Genomic DNA, 18,626 nt, shown 5'->3' on the forward strand with positions numbered 1-18,626 from the left:
AGCTCATAACCTCTAGCAAAAATGTGGAGTTCAGTATTACTTGAATGTAATGGATTGGGAACTTTGTGATCGCATTGCTGCAGGACATAAATAACAGTGTATGTAATATTTCTTCTGACTTGATTAATATGATATGTTTTTCCACACTTGTCCTCCTGCCTTGCAACCTCCTTAGTACAGGAGTGGATGCATCTAGAAGAATGGAGTTTTTTTTCTCTGGATAGTGTCAGCGTGTAGCCTGGAAGGGCTACAGGTGGGTGTTCTGTACAGGTTAGTGGGTGTTTTGAGGGAAAATATCTATATATTTTGAGGAATAATACAAGCAGTGACCAAGAATGAGTCTTTAATCTTTCTCTTCAGGTTTGAGCACAATCTGGTTTTTGGAAAGGGTCAGCTTGATATCGTTCCATTATTAGCTTTTTAAGACTGTTTACTTATTTGTACTTTATTGGTGGCTCTAAGGAAGACTAAAAATTTCAGCTATAGATGGATTGATTTTCCAGAATTATCTAAATCCATCACACAGCACATGGAACTTCATCCTTGTTACTCAAACTCTTCACCTCGTGTAACTATTGATTTGCTGTCTTTACAGTCTTCAAGATCCAGAGGAGGCACGGGACCAATTTCATCTGGCCAGGCTGAACTGCAAGAAATTTGCTTTTGTACACGTGGCTTTTGCACAGTTTGAGCTATCACAAGGTGTGTAGAAAAACTTGTTTGGTGTTGCTGTTCTGTGTTGTTCTAGGTTTTGTTGTTTTAAATTTCTGCTCTATCGGATAATTTTCAAGGAAACTGAGAGGTATTAAATCAGGAAAAGAAAAATCTGGATTTTCTTTTTTGATTTAAAATTAATGAGAACATGTGTGTTCATTTTCTAATGAAAATATGCACACAGTTCTTAATAGGTTTTTCCTTTTTAGAAATAACTTTCAAACAAGATGAAAATTGGCAGTGATTTCTGGGTTTTTTTCTAAGCTTAGATCTTACAGTGGGAGGTATGAGTAAGGCTCTTGCTGCATTGAAAAATGATGCTCAAAGTTGGGTGATAATTTGCCTTTAGATACTTTCGGCTTGCTTGTGGAAGAAATTCTGGCTCCTTCCAAATGGCAGCTGTAGATTTTTTTTTTTTGGTGTGGTTTTTTTATTAAATCAAAATATGCTGTAAACATGCAATTTGGTACAATTAACTTTTCCCCTGTGTCACTCGGGTTCTTAAGTAGCTAGCAATTGGCTTTTAATTGATTCTTCTGTTTCCTATTCTCTTGTTGAACGTTCATGCTGGGGACAGTGGAGATGGTTCATATCTTCTGTTGCTTCATAAATGCTGTGGACTGACTTCTTTGGCAGTATCATTGATGCCATGTTCCAGTCAGTTGCGAGGGTGGTTTGTCAGTAATTGAAATAGAGTGGTAGTCTTTGTCATGGTGCCATACAGCAGTGTTTTACACAAGCCATTCTGATACAAGAGTGGTAATGTCTCTTAAAAATACTAGTTCCCTTTAAAGTTCCCTTCTTTATTGTGTTCCTTGGTGGACTGGATGTGGCTTGGGTGGGGTTAATTTTCTTAAGAACTCATGTGATGCTGCATCTTGGATCAGTGACTACAACCCTGTTGATAACACACCAGTGTTTTAGCTGTTGCTGAACAGTGCTTGCACAGTGTCAAGGATTTCTGTGTTTTGTTTGGCCTCTCCTCCGCCCAAAGGCTGGGGGTGGGCAAGGAGATGGCAGAGGACGCAGCTGGGACAGCTGACCCAAATTGACCAAAGGGACATTCCATGCCATATACCATCATGTGCAGCAATAAAAAACTAGGGGATAGTCTTTCCACAGTAGCAGATGCTTGGAGGCTGGCTGGGCATTGGTCTGCTGGTAGGAGGTGATGAATGATTGTCTCTGCATCACTTATTTTTTTTTTTTTTTTCACCTCTTTCCTTCACTTATTAAACTCTTCATGAGTGTGTTTTCTTGCTTTTGCTCTTCAAGTGCTCTGTCTAGACTATTTAGACTATATAAGTTTATGGTCTAATGCATCTAGAACAATAGGTCTTCAATACTTTGGGCCAGCAGTCCACAAAGTTCACCTGGGCTTATGTCACTACTTTCCTGTTGTGTTTAGGGGAAGTGGCCCTGGTACTTGGTAGCAGGATTGTGCTGTCTGCCCACAGGTTTGTATTTTTGGGTGTCTTTTTAATCTTCTTTTCATGGGTGATTAGAGCAGTGATCTATGTCACCCCATTTATCTCCTCCCTTTTAACAGCTTGCTCTATCCAGAAAGACAAGCATTTTCCATTAAAGCTATTTTCTTGTGAAGAAGAAGCCTTCGTGGATGTATTTTGAGGTTTTTTGTGGCTTGTTTTTCTTCATGGTTTTTGTCAGTAGCATGCAAGCTGTTGTATACTCCCTAGTATGAGAAATTCTCCCCCAAATTAACTACAATAAAGGAGATAACTGTGTACTCTAAACTCTGGATTCTGAATACATCTTACTAGATATTATTCTTTGTTTACTTCTGTTTATAGAGGAAACCACTACCAGTGGTCCAGTACTTTTTAAACTGTATTTTAGGATACAGTTTAGATATTCAAAGTGTGTCTCATGAAGCAGAGCCATCTTATTAAAATTGATAAGTAAATACTCATTTGTCTTCTCAGGTTTTCCAGTTTTTCTTAACTAATAAGGTTATTTGTAATGGAGGGGGAAAGACACTGGAAATCCCCCTCAGAAATATGTGCCATGTAAACTAATTGATGGACGAAGGATACTGACTATGACTCCCTCAAAGGATGGGGAGAAGACAAATCCATGTATTTGACTTGAAATTCCGGTTTTTCTGTTTCAGATAATTCAGTTATCTGACCAATCTTGTTCTAATATAAACCTGTGGTGTTGAATTTATTAACTACTTTTTACTACTGTTTATAAGTTGTTTAGTGAGCACTGTATGCTTATTAAAAAAAGATAGTAAAGCAGTAAGACTGCAATAATGAAGATATTGTTGAATAAGTGTCATACTCAAATTACACAATAGATTTTGTTTAAAGTGTAGAAATGTTGTTACTGGTTACCAATGACTAAATTCATCCTTCTATCACAATCGCTTGTGCATTTAATTACCCCGTAGCTATGGGACGTGTTCGTGCAATGGTTTCTCAGACAGCAAATAGTCAACCTGTAATGAAGTCCTAATCCCAAAGGAATAAGCCATTTATGATTGGCTTTGTTTTATCTCTGGTGTGCTCTCTGATCTGTATCTGTTATCCTTGAGCTGGTGTATTTGATGTTTGGTAATGCGTATGGAGCCATAGTGTCCCTGCTTGGTGCTTCAAAGAGAATTAATGTAACATGTGAGTTGTATATTGTTACTGTAAGTGTTGTTCATTTTGCACTGTGTCCAGCTTAGGCCAGAGGGAAAGGAGGAAAGTAGTGCTTTGTTACCTCCTTGTCCTGGTGATTTCAGCAGTGCAAGTTATAGTTGGTGAATTGATATTGATTTCCTTATAGATCTAATATTCATGACCTGAAAATGGAATGACACGATAAAGGTGCCATTCTGTTGGTTTTTATTTAAATGCTGAATACAACTTCGTTTAAATAGGCCAGGTGGGGAGATGTCTGTCTTACTTTTGGTGTGCCTTGGGTAGTGTACTTGAGTCAAGATTTGTTGTGAATTGCTCAGAACTCATGACCACAAATAAAACTCTACTTGTGGCTATAATATAAAATGTTATTTCTAGGTGGATCATTCAGGCTTTTTGTTTGTGATGGAGTGGACTGATTGAAACTCACAGATACTTCTGGGTTTACTTTTGTGCCTTGGTTCCTCATCTGTTAAGAAGGATGGAGCAGTTGATTTTCCATACAGGTGTTTTCGTGTCATGTTATGTCTTACTCAATGAGGCACATAATAATAGGAGGAATTACTTTCATTTTCATTAGCAGGTCTTGTTGAAGCAATGTGTGGTTACCAAGTATAGCTAAATGTAGAATGCTGGTTAAGGATTCTTATAAAGAAATACTAAGCCTACCCACTTCCTAAGGATTTGGGAGAAAAATAGCATTTGATTATGTAGTTAAACAAATCATAACAAATATGCACAAAATACATTGAAATGAAATCTTAGGCAATCTTATTTTGGTGTTTCCTTGCTTCAGTGTCCAACATCACCCATTTAATATTCTTGAAATAGGTTACTTAAGCATAGGTTCGTAACACATACACACCGTTCCCCCCGAGTCTGAACTGCAAGCGACATTGACATCTAACTTCAATTATCCATGGAGTTTTGAGTGCTGGAGACATTATGGAGCTCTGAAATATACTATTATATAGTATAAAAAAATACTTAATTACATATGTATGTGGCACCTATAAGGACAAAGTGGTTTACGTTTTGCTGCTTTGGAACTGAGGAAGGAGGGCATTGGGACTTCAAGGGCATTAACAGTGGTAACAAAGCATTGTATCACTTTGCCATGATGCTCTCTAAACCAAGGAAAAGATTTTTAGTTGCAGTACGCTTCTTCCCTTATTTGACTCTTAAGGGTTTTTTAATAGTGGTATGAGTACATACATGCTCATATATATCTCAATTGATTACTTTCATTATATTTTGTTAAAACATCCCCTCTTCCCCCCAGTTCTCTTCATTCTCTGTTTATGGCATCTAGTAATGTGTAAAACTAATGAAACAATACCATTCCTTTTAGCTCCTTAACTGTAGTGCTGCTCGGAGTAGTGAAGTTTGATTTAACAACAACTGCTTTTAACTTTAATTTCTATTAAGTGCATTAAAGATGTTTTAGAATGCATATGTAATAATGTTTGTATCTGGTCAGATCTAAATGAAAGTCCATAAAGGTGGTCTTTCCTTGCTCATACTACAGGAAAAAAAGGGATTTTAGAATTTGTTGTGTTTCATTACAGTTCCTGTAACACTAACCAAACTAAGAATGCAGTTTTGTGAGTTCATAAAGCATATTTTGTGATTCTGTGTTCAACTTCATGTGCAAAATTGACTGACATTCACTTCTAACTAGTTCCAGGCAATATCCTTAAAGTGGATATCTAAGGGCGGAAGTGCCTAATAAGCAATTAGGCAATCAGACAATGATGCAACGTGAATATAAGACAGCGTGAATGTAATTGCATCTTTAAAAAAAGACCATGTTGCCCTAGCGTAACTGTTTTTTTAATTTCCTTGATTTCTAACTCTGTGTGCCTTATTACTTAGGAAACGTGAAGAAGTGTAAGCAGCTCCTTCAGAAAGCTGTGGAGTGCTCTGCTGTTCCACTAGAAATGTTGGAAACTGCACTACAAAACCTTCAATCACAAAAAAAGCAGTTGCTTTCAGATGAAGAGAAGGAGAACATAGGTAACTGCAATTTCTTAAAATGTTGGTTGAGTTTATGCATGTTGTAATTCTAATTGAAAAAACTTTTCTAATGTTTGTCTCTTCCAGATATGAATTCATAAACCGCTATTGTCTAAACCAGACATATTTTCAGTCTTAGTCCTTCAATACTGGATTCCATTTTCAATGCAGTGACTGTAGTTTGCAGGAGCCATAAGATGGTAGATTCTGTAATTCTGCAGGGGGTGTTCCTCTGACTGTCATTAGGAATTTGTACTTTGTAATAGACTTGCAGCTGAAAGTGTGAAATAAGAGCTACTGGTGGTAGAAAAGAATTAGAGTTGAAATGTACAGACTAGACTATACACACATCTTGCTTTGAGGTGTATCTTGTCACAGGCTGGTGAAGTTCTGGCAGTCATTTCAGTGAAGTGTAATCTAGGAAAAATAATCCATTTCAACTTTATTTTACAAATGGACAAAACCCATGTCTTTATCAGAACAAAATTGAAGTGCCTGGCTATATCATGAAATAAAACTGATACTCATTGCTGGGTATCTTCAATAAGGGAACAGTTACCTCATGAGGTTTTCAAGAGAGATTTTTTTGGAGTAGAACCGAGCAAAAAAACATGATTTGACTTAAATATTGAAGTGCACGTAACTAACTCTTTCAAGAGTGGTGTTGGACCCTTCCATTTTTTTGCTTTGTATAAGGACAGAATCAGTGCAAGAGATGTTTGATTTCATTTCCTTAGGGGTATGTCTTCAGGAATGTGGTTTGAGACTTGACTGGCTCCTGTTGAATCAACCTTTATGTGAAACACTAGCTGTGGGGAAAAAAACCCAAACATTTGGCAATACTTGCAATAATATTCAGTTATGGTATTAATTTTTCAATAAATTTTCTCTTTGGTCCTATTCTGTTTACCAACAATCAGATGCAGACATCATAAGTGCCACAGGAGAATATCCTGTGGAATATTCCTCGTGGATTGTACAATTTCTAGCTGATATTATTGGCTTTACTTCCTGCAAAGCTAAGGGAATACCTATGAGAGAATACATGGCAAGAGCCTGTCTGCCATTTAGGAAGCAGTGAACTTTGGGGAAGAGTAGGCTTATGTAGTTTTTCATCTGTATGAGCTTGTAACATTAGGTAATGCTGAGTATTAATTCAGTTATTTAAAGATAGAAGTTTAAAAGTCAAATAACACTAGATATGAAATATCTCAAACTCAGTGATGTACATGGCCTAAATCACTGAACTTGGCTTTAATTTGTATGGTCCTTCTGAAGCAATAGAGACTGTTTTAATGTATAGCTGTTTAAATCTTGTCTGTTTTGTATTTCCATTAAAAAAGCTGCTTTTGAAAGCTTTTTATTTGAAAACAGGAATGCTATATATGCAAATGAATTTCTTCATGGATTCAAAAGGTTGTTCAGAAAGCTTTTGACAAGTTATATGCCGTTATAGTGTAGTGATGCAAATATAAAAACTGTGCAGCAAGTCTAGAAGCCTTTGGTTTAATTCCTTCTTCCCCTCTTTGATTTATGCACAGCAGTCTAAAATATTTGACAGACCAGATGCAATCAAACATGTTTAGTTGGAGAAAATAATTTAGTAATTAAATGTAAGTCATAAAACCATTTAGGCTGGAAAAGACCCTTAAGCTCATAGAGTCCAACTGTAGTTGTGAGTATTATGAGAGGCAGATAGACTGTCTCAGACTGTGAAGGAATACAAGTATTGTATATCACCAGCTGAATGTGAGAGTTGAGTGATAAGCTTGGGCAAAAAAAATCTTTGTATATGGAAAGAAGAAAAAAGTGTAGGATGTATAGGAGGTGGTGATGGTACTGGATCGGTAAACTGCTAATTCAAAGCCATGTGCAGTGTCAGTGTTAAGTACACAAAACTTAGAACTGCATTATACATTGAGGCAGTTGTATTTTTTTTTTCTATTTAACCAAGTAGTTTGATCTATTGGCATAAGTAGTTAGTGAAAAATTAAGGACTAGAAATAGCTCATACGGCAGTGTTCATCTGGCTTTTATTATAGTTATTTAGATGTGGGTGTCCTCATCATATGTGCTGGTAAATAATTGGAATGAACAACAAAACAATCCAAATGTAAGCAGCTTTAAATCTCCTGAGGAGTACTTGTGGCACAAGCTTCAGAAGCATCCTTTGGATGATGCTGTTTTGGAGTAGAGATTTAATTTCAGAATGTAGATTTGAAAAGTCATCTTGCTTTGAAAGCCTGGGTTTCTTCCTCACTCCCCCAAGATAGTGTTTAAACCAATGTTTTTGGTGCATGTATTCCTCTTTCTGCATATAGGATAAAATGAACAGTGAGGTTTTTCAATTAGAAGTTAAATTTTTTTGGTTAGTCTCTGGACATCTTGAATCTCCCTTCTATGTGTTTAAACATAGTTTACAACTATAGCTGTGTAGAAAACAAGTAGCTGAAATATTTAAGAATTGTTACAGGCTATTTTATGCTTATTCTGGAAAGTTGCTTCTGGTTGTAAGTGAGTTTTTTCTTTTTTCATCTGAATTATCATATCTTATATAATTATAGAATATCTGTCTAGATCAGTAGAAAATAGCAATATATGTTATTAATAGTAGACTACTGCAAATGTACATATTTTTGAATTTCACTTATGAAAGAACACTTTTTTCTCCTGAAATAAATACATTCTGCAGTATTATCTGAATAATTCTGATTTACCTACAGTATCAAGTACACAAGAGTCTGGACTTCAAAGCATAGCTGGAAATCACAGAAGCGTAAAAAGGAATGATTCTGGTGAAAATTCTTCTACTGTTACCAGACTCTTGCTTGGGTAATGGCTTGATTTTTTTATTTTCTTAAAATGTCATTTAAGCTAAAACCAAACACGCACTACAAAGTTGTGTGTTTTTTTTTTTCCTTCAGGGAGGAGAAGTCACAGGAACTTGATGCTCTAGTTAATTACCACAATCCATTAAGATCACTAAACAAATCTAACCAGGTAGAACATGTAACATTTTTCTTTGAAATCTTAAACTTTTCATTCTGCTTCACACATGTGATAACTTTCAATTTGCTCCTAGGCCTGCCCCTTTGGGAGGGTTCCTGTTAAACTAGTAACTGATGCTGGTGATGATGTGAAGACAGATGTCCCACTTACAGCTAGTGTTATGAAGAGGTATGGTTATTTGGTTTACCACAGCACAACAGACTTGAATGTTCCTTTTCAACAGTGGTTTTTATTGGATAGTGGAAATGTTGGATGTTAAGAATGTTAAAATTGATCTAAAGATTATTGACAAATAGTCATTATAGTTGCCATGTGTATTGCAATAACCTACTTCCTATATCACTACTCAGATTCTTTATATGAGAGCAGGCAAAGATCAGTGTTTTGCTCCGGCTAATCAGTAGGCTCAAAAGAAATGGAGAGTAAGGCAAAAAATTTTTGTTCAAAATAACTTTACATTTGTGTATTCCAGTTTCTAAAATTAGATATAAGGCAATCTTGTAACTTCCAAAAGATTTTTGAAATCCTCATTTTTGACATCCATATGATAGTGATTATATAAAGGAAGTGGTTATGCTCATTTTATTGTCAATAACTGAGCAGTGGAAAAATCTGCCAACTAAAGTAGCACTTTGCATGTTACCTGACTGTAGCACTGCTTGAAAGTAAACAGAGGAGCAACCTTTTTTCCTCCCTAATCAAGTCTGTTATGCTAACTTCCTTCTCTGTTGCTGTGTGATTAAATCATGCAGAAATGTATTTCTCCCCCAAAGTTCCCATAACCAAAGAGTAAAAACTGCATACTTAGCCTCTCAGAAGTTAAAGCCCAATATTCTGAATCTGTGAAAGTAGTGGGATAAAGTATTTCACATAATGGTATTGTTCTGTAAGTATTTAAAAACTTACTCTGGAACACACCATTGGGGTTTAGGATCCTGGCTGTAGCTTATTACTGTTTTCTATGGAAGGCAACCGATTAAGTCATCTGTCATTTCATAGGATGATTGTGGCATGGTTACAGTTTTTTATTATTTCTTACTTGGCTGTCAGAGTAGACCTGCTTTTCTGTATACCTGAAACTTGTAGCCAAAAGTCTGCACACAACTACCTCTTTCATCTGGTTCACAGAAGGCGATCACTACGTTATATGTTGGCATGTGATGTAATTAACAATGTTATTTCAATAGGCAAATATCCAGCTCCAAATGTACAGCCTTCTTTGCACCTTTTCCACCATCACAACCAAAATCTAGTGGGGGTGATTCATACGACCTGGGAGACTTACAGGTAACTTAAATCTTTTAAAGATAGATATAAGGACCTCTACCTGGCTGTCCTACAGTACTAGAAAGGAAAATAATAACACTTTTTTCAATTCAAGAAAGAAATAAGGTAGAATTTTTCCTTTATGTTAAGTAACCAGTTGTGAATAGAAATGTTCATTGTGGCTTTTAAATTTGGAAATTGTTATGGATAATCAAGCATTAAGAAAAAGCTTTCTCTGAACAATGTACCTGATGAGAGAAATGGGAGGGTGTTAATCTGTTATATGATCTATGAAGAGCGGCTAAACAGATTTTGTCTTGACTACAGGAGCTCTTTCAGCTGCAGTCATGAGTTTTATCATGGGAAGTACTCTGTTCAATTGAGTTCATTAGGTGGTCTGTGGAGCTGTAAATTATGGCTTTTGGTAGAGAGTAATTTGAGCTCTGCCTTGCATTTTCATGTCACGTGTCCGTATTCCCCAAAAGAAAATTCAAAAATAGAAAGCACTTAAGTCTTTGTTAAAGAAACTGTATGATGGAAATTCAGAGTGTTGATGGATCTAAAAATAGTACCAGTAATACTTGTCTGTGTACCCTGCGCTGTTTTCTGAAGCATGTTTGCTTTTTGGTGTGTCGGTTATTAATTATCATAAGGAAATGTCTTTTGGACCCTATGCTTGGGATCTCCTTTGATTCTTTTTGAGATGCTTTTTGTTTTCTTTAGTCCTTACAAGAAAAAGATTCTTTACAGTTGCAGATGTTGGATGAGAACAGCTTAGAAACGGCTACCAATTCAGCTGTAAATCTCAAAACCAAAATGGATACAAGTCTTGCGATGAAAAGAGAAGGTAACTATTAATGTGATGTGTTAGTTTGAAACAGAATAAGCATTGAAAATTTGCTGTTCTGTATTTTTAAAAAATGCATTGCTAAATAAAATATTCTTCATAAAGTGAAAAAGTTGGTCTGCTTGGAATTGAGGAGCATTTAATTAAAATTTGGCTTTTGAGTGATACTTGTGAAAGTAGTAAGAAGAAAAAAAAAAAACCCAAACACAAAAATCCCCACTGCAACACTGTCCAAAACTATGGAGTGCTGGGCTTGAAGTAAAATGCCAGTGTATAATGCAAATTCATTATGTCCTCAGCTCTTACAGTGTACCTAAGAAACAGGCATTGAAATAGCAACAGTGCAAGGTTTCAGATTAAGACTTGCCAGCCTGAGTGTAGAAAAATGTTGCCAGAGTATCAGATAACAGTGCTAGCTTAGACCAAAAAAAAAGGTGTATGTTGGCTGAGAGGAATTCAAACTAAGGATTATGATGTACTTGAGGGACAGTCTGTTTAGATTTTTTGAGACGGACTCATATTTTATAGTAGTTTGCTTCACCTGTGACTTCTTGTATATGCTCCTGGTTTACCCTATAGATGCCATAGCTCTAACTTCTTTTGTCGAAGTTTAATCGGAGATTGTTTTGGCTGAAGTAAGCTTAAAAAGGTGAGACATGACACTGTCTTTAACTTGAAAGAAGTTCAGAGCTCCTGGAATTCTCTCTGAATGCAGAACATCCGTGTAATCTGTTGCTTTCAGTACTCTGCTTTCTATCCTGTTTACCCATTAGTACATGAAACTAGGTAGCTTTTTCAGTTGCTGTTTAAATATCAGAGACTATTTCTCATATTAGGATTGTTCACATATCTGAATAATTTGCTTCTACTTTGGTCAGGCTTCTTTTGTCTCTTTCTTGGTTTCATCTGTTAAGTATCTGTTGTCTTTGGTCAACTTCACTGCCCTACACGCATTTACTTCTAAATGTTAAATTCGTGTCACTTTGGGTATTTCTTAACTTGTTGTAATATAGTATTTTCTTCCCCTGAGTTTTACCACAGCATATGCATGCATCTTAATCTTTGGGGAAAGTTATGACATTAAAGAAATTTATTTATTCTATAATTACTTTCTTATGAGGTTTCCCAAAAGTATGAAAACACTTTGTCAAAAGGCAAATTGTTTGCCCCTTTTTTTCCTATGTCCTGCAAAAAACCCTGAATTATTTTCACCATTCTTTCCATATACTCAATGCAATCTAATTTATGAACTTGTCCTGCAGGAATCCTTTGTTCATGTGAATGACGCTTGTACTAAATAAATGTGTAGACTTTAGAGGTTTATTAAATTCCAGTGTCAATCAAATGCACTGTTACACTTTTGCTTACTGTAAATGCTCTTGCTTTAAGCAACATGGTGTTTCAGCCTTAACTGTGTTGTAATTTTTAGAAACTTTATTTTTTAAAGAACTCTATGTCTTGCTGTCATTTGAATGGCTGAGATTCTTATTGCATTATTAACAGACTTTTGGGGAATGATTTTTAACTTATTTTAGAAACAGACATTTTTTGGTGTATTCCAGAAATAACCTAAGCTCTACTTAGGTATTTATCTAATGCATGGAGTTTGACTATTGTGTGAAGTCACCTCATGACATAGGAATAGGGGTGGTGTGAGATCACCTTACACTGTGGTCTTTCTGGGAAATGTTCTAAACAGCTCAGATTTACCAGCCCTGAAATTCTTGCTATAAAATTTAGGAGGTTACTGCTAATGACTTAGCACTGACACCATGGAATATGGAATACGTGTACTAATCTTTTACAGTTACTTGCCATTTCTGTGTTTCATCAGAAATCTAGTTTCCTAGTCAGCTTTCTGATTTCTGATCTTGCTGAAAAAATTAGGTGAAAATGTCTAATAATATTGCAAGAGTTGGATTTAGGATTATATACATACCTACCTATTGTAGGAAAGAAACAGATTTCATTTGAAAAATGGTGATTTTTCAACTTCAGTGTCCCCTCAACCCCTCACCGAAACTTTTCCCATTGCCTTGCATTGGGAACAGTTTGGGTTTCAGGTCATACTTTCCCTGTTTGTGCTTCATGCCAGCTTCCAGATGAGATGCTGGTTGCAGTCGCTCAGTCCTTCGGTAGCTGAATTGCACCCAACTCCTGCTTAGCACGGAATACTGCTTTCTAGCCCCCTGAGAAAACTGAATGAGCATCTGAAGGAACAGTCCTAGGCTGTGCTGTTTGCAACCTGCCCTGCAGTCTTCTACCAGTTCAATGTCCTATGACCTCTGTCAAAGGAACCATGAGATGGAGCATGCCTTGTCCCTTTATGCCTCTAACTTCAGTCATTACACTGGGTTATAGGTTGCCTATTGTCACAGACAACAGACTTCTAATTTGAAGCATTGCAATAAGCTTATCTTCGATGCTTTATAAACCTGCTCAGTGTCCCAGGATGCTGTAGTACAAATTACAAACATGATCTTGTTCTGTGTGTTGCTTGAAGGAAACAGTTGTGTCTCTGTTACTGTTATAATAGTATCCTAAGATTTTTGAAAAAAGTTGCCATGTTACTATACTGAACTGAATATGAATCCTGAAGATTTACGTTAATGCCTTTTAATGCCTCATTCCAGTAAGTCAACTGTGTTCATTTATTCTGGAGGTGAGGTATTTATTATAGAAAATGAGGTAAAATTCTCCTAGAAACTGAGGGATAAATCTGCCAGAAATTGTTTCAAGTACTAAATATCAAGTCTTTTTCATTATATGATTTTTTTCAGAAAATAAAGTCCAGCATGAGGAGCTGAAGGTACCAGAGCCAAGGAGTCTGGGAAGTCAACAGCAGCAATCTAGTTCTGGTGAAAGCTATAGAAAGCAGTTGGATAAGATTAAACTAAACTGTGTTACCGTCAGAAAAAAATGGCCAGTTCAAGAAGTGACACAGAAAAGCTCTTATAGAGAGGTAAAGTAATAAGAATACGATTTCTGTGTTCTTAACTGTGGCTCCTTGTGTGGAATAATATCTTGCTTTGTTCTCTGTAGGGACCTTGAACAATCTGGTCATCCCATTTCAAAAGGATTATCACCACCAGATGCTGTTTCTAAGAAACATGATCCATCGCATGTTTGTGGAACACCAAGCACCACATATAATGATTATATGGACTGGTAAGCCACTTCTTTGAGCTGTACACTCATGAACAGTAGTTGATCTCTGGAAAGACTTCAGCAGTTTTTAACAGGGTTTCTTAAATTTTGCTGTTCAGACAGCAGACAAGATTTGCAAGTGCTTCCAACACTTGATGTCAAATGCCTGACTTAAGATTCAGATTGCATTTAGGGAACTTTGTCTTCCCTGTCAGCTCTTCAGCATTTAGAAGTACACCATCAAATCAGTAACTCCCTGTTACAGGATTTACCTCTTTCTCTGATCCCTGCTACGTGATACTTTCTTCTGGATGCTTTGTTTTTTTGTGGCTGACAGGGTTTTTAGATTGATAACTGTATTATATCAGTCTAGTTCCCATGATGCAAGTGTCTGTGGGTTTAGTTTCCTTACAGGTTTTTTTTTTTGAGGCTTGCAGAATTGAGCACTCAAGTTAGGAAATGCTAGCATTTGTTTATCCATTCAATCTTAAACTAGGCATAAACCCTTGTCCATGTGTTGATATATCTTTCTTAATTATATGATTACTATTTTCATAAGTCTCTAGGATGAATCATATAGGTCAAGGCTGTGATGAGTAAGCACTGTTCCTATTGGTAGGACTTCTGCCTCTGTAGAATTTAGAATATATGTAGTGAGCGAAGCACATCATCTTATGATGGAACTTGATAAAAGTAGTCCTTGAATAGATTATGTTCTTGCTTCTTTCAAACTTTGACAATATGGAAATATTAAAAAATTAAATTCTCATTACACACAGTATGTATGGCATACGGTAAATATGCAGAATTTGATTTTTTTTGTGTGTGTGTTCAGCGAGAACCATGCTTTTGACCAGTTTTGACTGTGTTTTTTCTAAACTTTTGTCATTTTATTCTCTAGAAAAAAGTCCTAGGCATATAAATTCTTTTCCAGTTCTGATCTTAGCATCAGTTTCTGTAAATACTGGGGGGGGGGAAGTATATTTGGTATATAACTAAATATATGATAGACACATCAAGGGAACAAACCAAAAAAATTAAAGAATTTCTTGCAATCTTTAGTTTTCTTAAATACATGATCTTTCCACTCATATACAGCGTAGATAAAGCGCTCTCAAAAAAAAACCCAAACCACCAAAAAACAAAACAAAAAACCCCCTCTTGCGTTGAAGTTGTTTGTCTCAATATGCTGACTTTAAAAAAAAAAAAAGTCTCTCCATCAAAACCTTTTTAGAATAAAGAACCATAAGCTGAAGAAAACTAACTGTGGCTCAGACTATCTTGCTGTCTTACGGTCAGCTCTTCTAGTTAAATGTTATTTCACTTTTCTGTTTGTGGGGAGTGCCAGCTAGTATCTGAGATGGGGATTTAATTAGTTACTGTTTTAGGAAATATTTCTAAGTATGATATAGTTTAAGTGTACTTATAAAGGACTTTTAAGTGAAGAAGCTGAAGTGGCCTTAATGCTAATTACTGTATGTAGCAGAGGCTTGGGCTTTTGCTAGTCAATAGGATTTAACTTTCAAGAAGCACTGAAGGCTTCACCTGTGTTAGAATAATCTTAAAAAAAATCAAACCCACAACTAAATGCAGATATTGTTCATAATTTCCTTTAGTTTCAGAACGCCAGTTGTAAAGAACAATGTTCTGCCAGGATGTCAAATTTCTACTCCCTACAGCCAGCTCCCATATTTCCTACCACATACTCCAGCAACTCCATTTCAAAATCAAGGTGGCTTGCAGGTAACAATTTTAGGCTGTCTTCTGCCATTTTTTAGTACATATTTTCATTGGAGACTTCTTTAGGTTAAATATATGCATGTATGTGTATATTTTTTTTAATCTAAAGTTGCTGTTCATTTTTCTGGATGAGTAATGGGTAGTAGTCTGTATTGCCTACTCTCAAAATAACTGTTTCTTTATACATATGTCTGAATTGAGGTAAAATAAGTTAGCTCTTGAAAAATCAGTTCAGTTGTGTCAAAATCCTGAAGCCTTTACCTCTGAAATCTAAGTCCTTTCAGATCCTACTTCATGACAAGGCAAGAACTAGTCACTATTTTTGTTCTGCTATGCTTTTATAGTGGTACTACCCACTACAGTGGAGTACCCATAAAGAGAAGCAGTGTGTGTTAAAAACCATGAGTCTGAGGGAGGTAAACAAATGAAGAATTACATTCCTTCTCCATTTTGTTAGATCTCATGAATTTTGATGCATTTGTAGTGGCCTGAATTCATGTGAAAATAGATTACCTTAGATGGGTTGCACATTCCGGTAGGAATCTTTCCAGTTGTAGACAGAATTGGGGGATAGGTTTAAACTTTCTATGAGAGGATTGATACTAGAAATTTGTGGCTGTTCTACAGCTTGGTGTAGCAGGTACAGGCAATACAGGCTGTTTCAGCTTGACAGCACTGACATCTGCTAGCTAGTCGTTAGCTCCAAATAAAATAGTAGATGATTTGGGTACAGCTCTTAGTTGCATACTGTGACTGAAAGTGTCTGTTTCAATCTAGTTTCCAACGTTATCTGTAAAGAGGGAGGTGTCTCTAATGATCTGAGAAGCCTTATTAAAGAACACCCTTTTCTTGATTTCCAGTGTGAAGAGCACTGGTATCTTTTCTAAGAGTTCAGTGATACTGCGTGCCAAGTGATGATCATTATGCAGATGCTTTTGCTATGGGATCTTCAGCTTTCATTTAAAGCTTAGCTTTACTACACTTCAATTTGTTTGGAAAGACTAAGACAACTTAAAGCATATTAACTTAATAAAAAGTAGATCTCTACCAAGTTCCGCTGCAGATATACCAGTAGTAATTTTCTTAACTCTTTCTGTACGTACACAGGTTCCAGCTTCTCTACCTTCACATGAATGTCTCGCCATCAAAGGAAGAGTTTATACAATATTAAAGCAAATAGGCAGTGGAGGCTCAAGTAAGGTAAGATACTCTTTTATCTTTTTAGGCAGTCACTCATTTACACAGTAGTAGTTTGTATTATAAACATACACATGTTGAAGTCATCTAATGAGCGCATAGTACTAACATGTACAAAGTGTTTGAGTGACCCAGAGAATCTAGAAATTTGTTGTTTTAATGCTATGCTTAGACTTTATACCTCATGGATGCAGAAGAAACATAGCACACAGATTGCATCTGGTACAATGCTGTTTTATCTGAGTCTTCAGATACCCTGCAATAATAACCGCATTAACGTATTGTTATGAAAATGATGCTTCAATTATTACAGGAAGTTAAGCACAGTAATGTTCATTTTAGTGGAGAAATAAAGTAAGAACAGTGGGTAGATAAATGGAGGTTGTTGAAGTAAAGAATAAACAGTGAACAGAAACTCTGAACAGATCTGGTCAGAACACTGAACAGAAGCTACAGAAAGAGGAAAAAGTGATCACCCAACTCTCATGAGCACCTAAAAATTTCACTTAAATCAGTAAACAATGGTGAGAGCCCACTTCCTTTTGCTTTCTGCATGAAGACCTGAAGGTAGGTTGTGTATGCTCTTGAAGGTAATACTCACTCCACCATAGAAATTAAAATTCCTAATAAAATTAGCTCTTCTCTTATAAAAGATGTGCTGCAGTATTACTGTACATCTTAATTTGAGAGGCTATTGTTTAGGGCAGTGTGATTACATTGTTTGGAAACACATGGCTTGTAAGGTTGATTGAAAGTTCCTGAAGTTGGACAGATCATCCCTTATTACTTCTGTAACTTGTGTGAGAAGTGGAGTGTAAGTATGACTGAAGTGGTGAGTGAGCTGCTTTTATAAGGAAATTTGGGGTCATAGGAGCTTGGCAAACAGTTTTGGCAAAATCTGTTGTTCAGAAGATAATAAGAAAAACAACATATGCAGTTTTTTGTGAGTTAAATTTCTCTTTTGTCTGCTTTCTTCTGTCTTCCACACCTCTGCTTCACACCTGTATGCTTCTGTCTGAAGACTATATTACTAGTCAAAGGGACAGCCTAAGAATTTCTGTAAGGGAAATTTGACACATGCATGCACTGCTTAATCCTCAGTAACAGCCCATGCAGTACTTAGTCAGCAGCACATGGAAAGTGAAATGGTTACTTTTAGTTAATCTGAGGCATGCAGTGAAATATAGATTAGATACTAAAGTTAAATGATAGCATTTCTATTTAAAACGCTTTTTTTTCCTAAGTATCCTTTTGACTTGCCAAAAATTGCCCAGAAAGCTTAGTTAAAGCTAAATTTTAGAACTGAGTATCTCTAATCTTATCATTAAGTTCAGTCCACTAAATCCACTGGTGTTTTGTTTTAAATGCATGGATTTTACCCAAGCTGCTTTATGTGCCTGAGATGGTACTTAAGGTTGACCTTGTTTTATAGCTTCTCAATTTTTTTAATTTAAACATATTTGATAGTTGTCACTTCATCAGTAGCTTAATTGGATGGAATATGCTCAAGCTCTCATGTTGCAATTACCATGCTCACTTAAAATGGGCTTCTTCCCCCACAAAACTGAAGCATGCAGAGGTGCCATAGGCTGCAATAAAGTCTCTGTGGAACCCTCTCTTCTCCAGGCTGAACAACCCCAGCTCTCTCAGCCTGTCCTCACAGCAGAGGTGCTCCAGCCCTCGCATCATCTTCATGGCCTCCTCTGGACTCGCTCCAACAAGTCCATGTCCTTCTTGTGCTGAGGACCCCAGAGCTGAAGGCAGTACTACGGGGGCGGTCTCGCCACCGTGGAGCAGAGGGGGAGAATCCCCTCCCTTGACCTGCTGGTCACGCTGCTTTGGATGCAGCCCAGCATATGGTTGGCCTTCCAGGCTGTGAGTGCATATTGTTGGATCATGTCAAATTTTTCATCCACTAACACCCCCAAGTCCTTCTAGGCAGGGCTGCTCTCAATCTCTTCATCCCCCAGCCTGTACTGATACTGGGGATGGCCCTGATCCATGTGCAGGACTCTGCATTTGGCCTTGTTGAACTTCATGAG

General features: G+C 36.7%; 1 protein-coding gene across 1 annotated transcript; it reads left to right on the forward strand.

Moving 5' to 3' along the window:
* Positions 1-595: 595 nt before the first annotated feature.
* Positions 596-16,587, forward strand: LOC104163507 (dual specificity protein kinase TTK-like; the record flags this gene model as incomplete). The annotated part of the gene is made up of 11 exons (XM_009702535.1): positions 596-702; positions 5,238-5,378; positions 8,102-8,210; positions 8,303-8,378; positions 8,461-8,555; positions 9,575-9,674; positions 10,377-10,500; positions 13,281-13,467; positions 13,543-13,668; positions 15,264-15,390; positions 16,495-16,587. Coding segments are annotated over 11 exons (1,285 nt in total), but the record flags the coding sequence as incomplete, so codon positions are not given.
* Between the last annotated feature and the right edge of the window lie 2,039 nt (positions 16,588-18,626).

This window comes from Cariama cristata, unplaced genomic scaffold, assembly GCF_000690535.1.
Source record: "Cariama cristata isolate BGI_N322 unplaced genomic scaffold, ASM69053v1 scaffold19556, whole genome shotgun sequence".
NCBI lineage: Eukaryota > Metazoa > Chordata > Aves > Cariamiformes > Cariamidae > Cariama > Cariama cristata.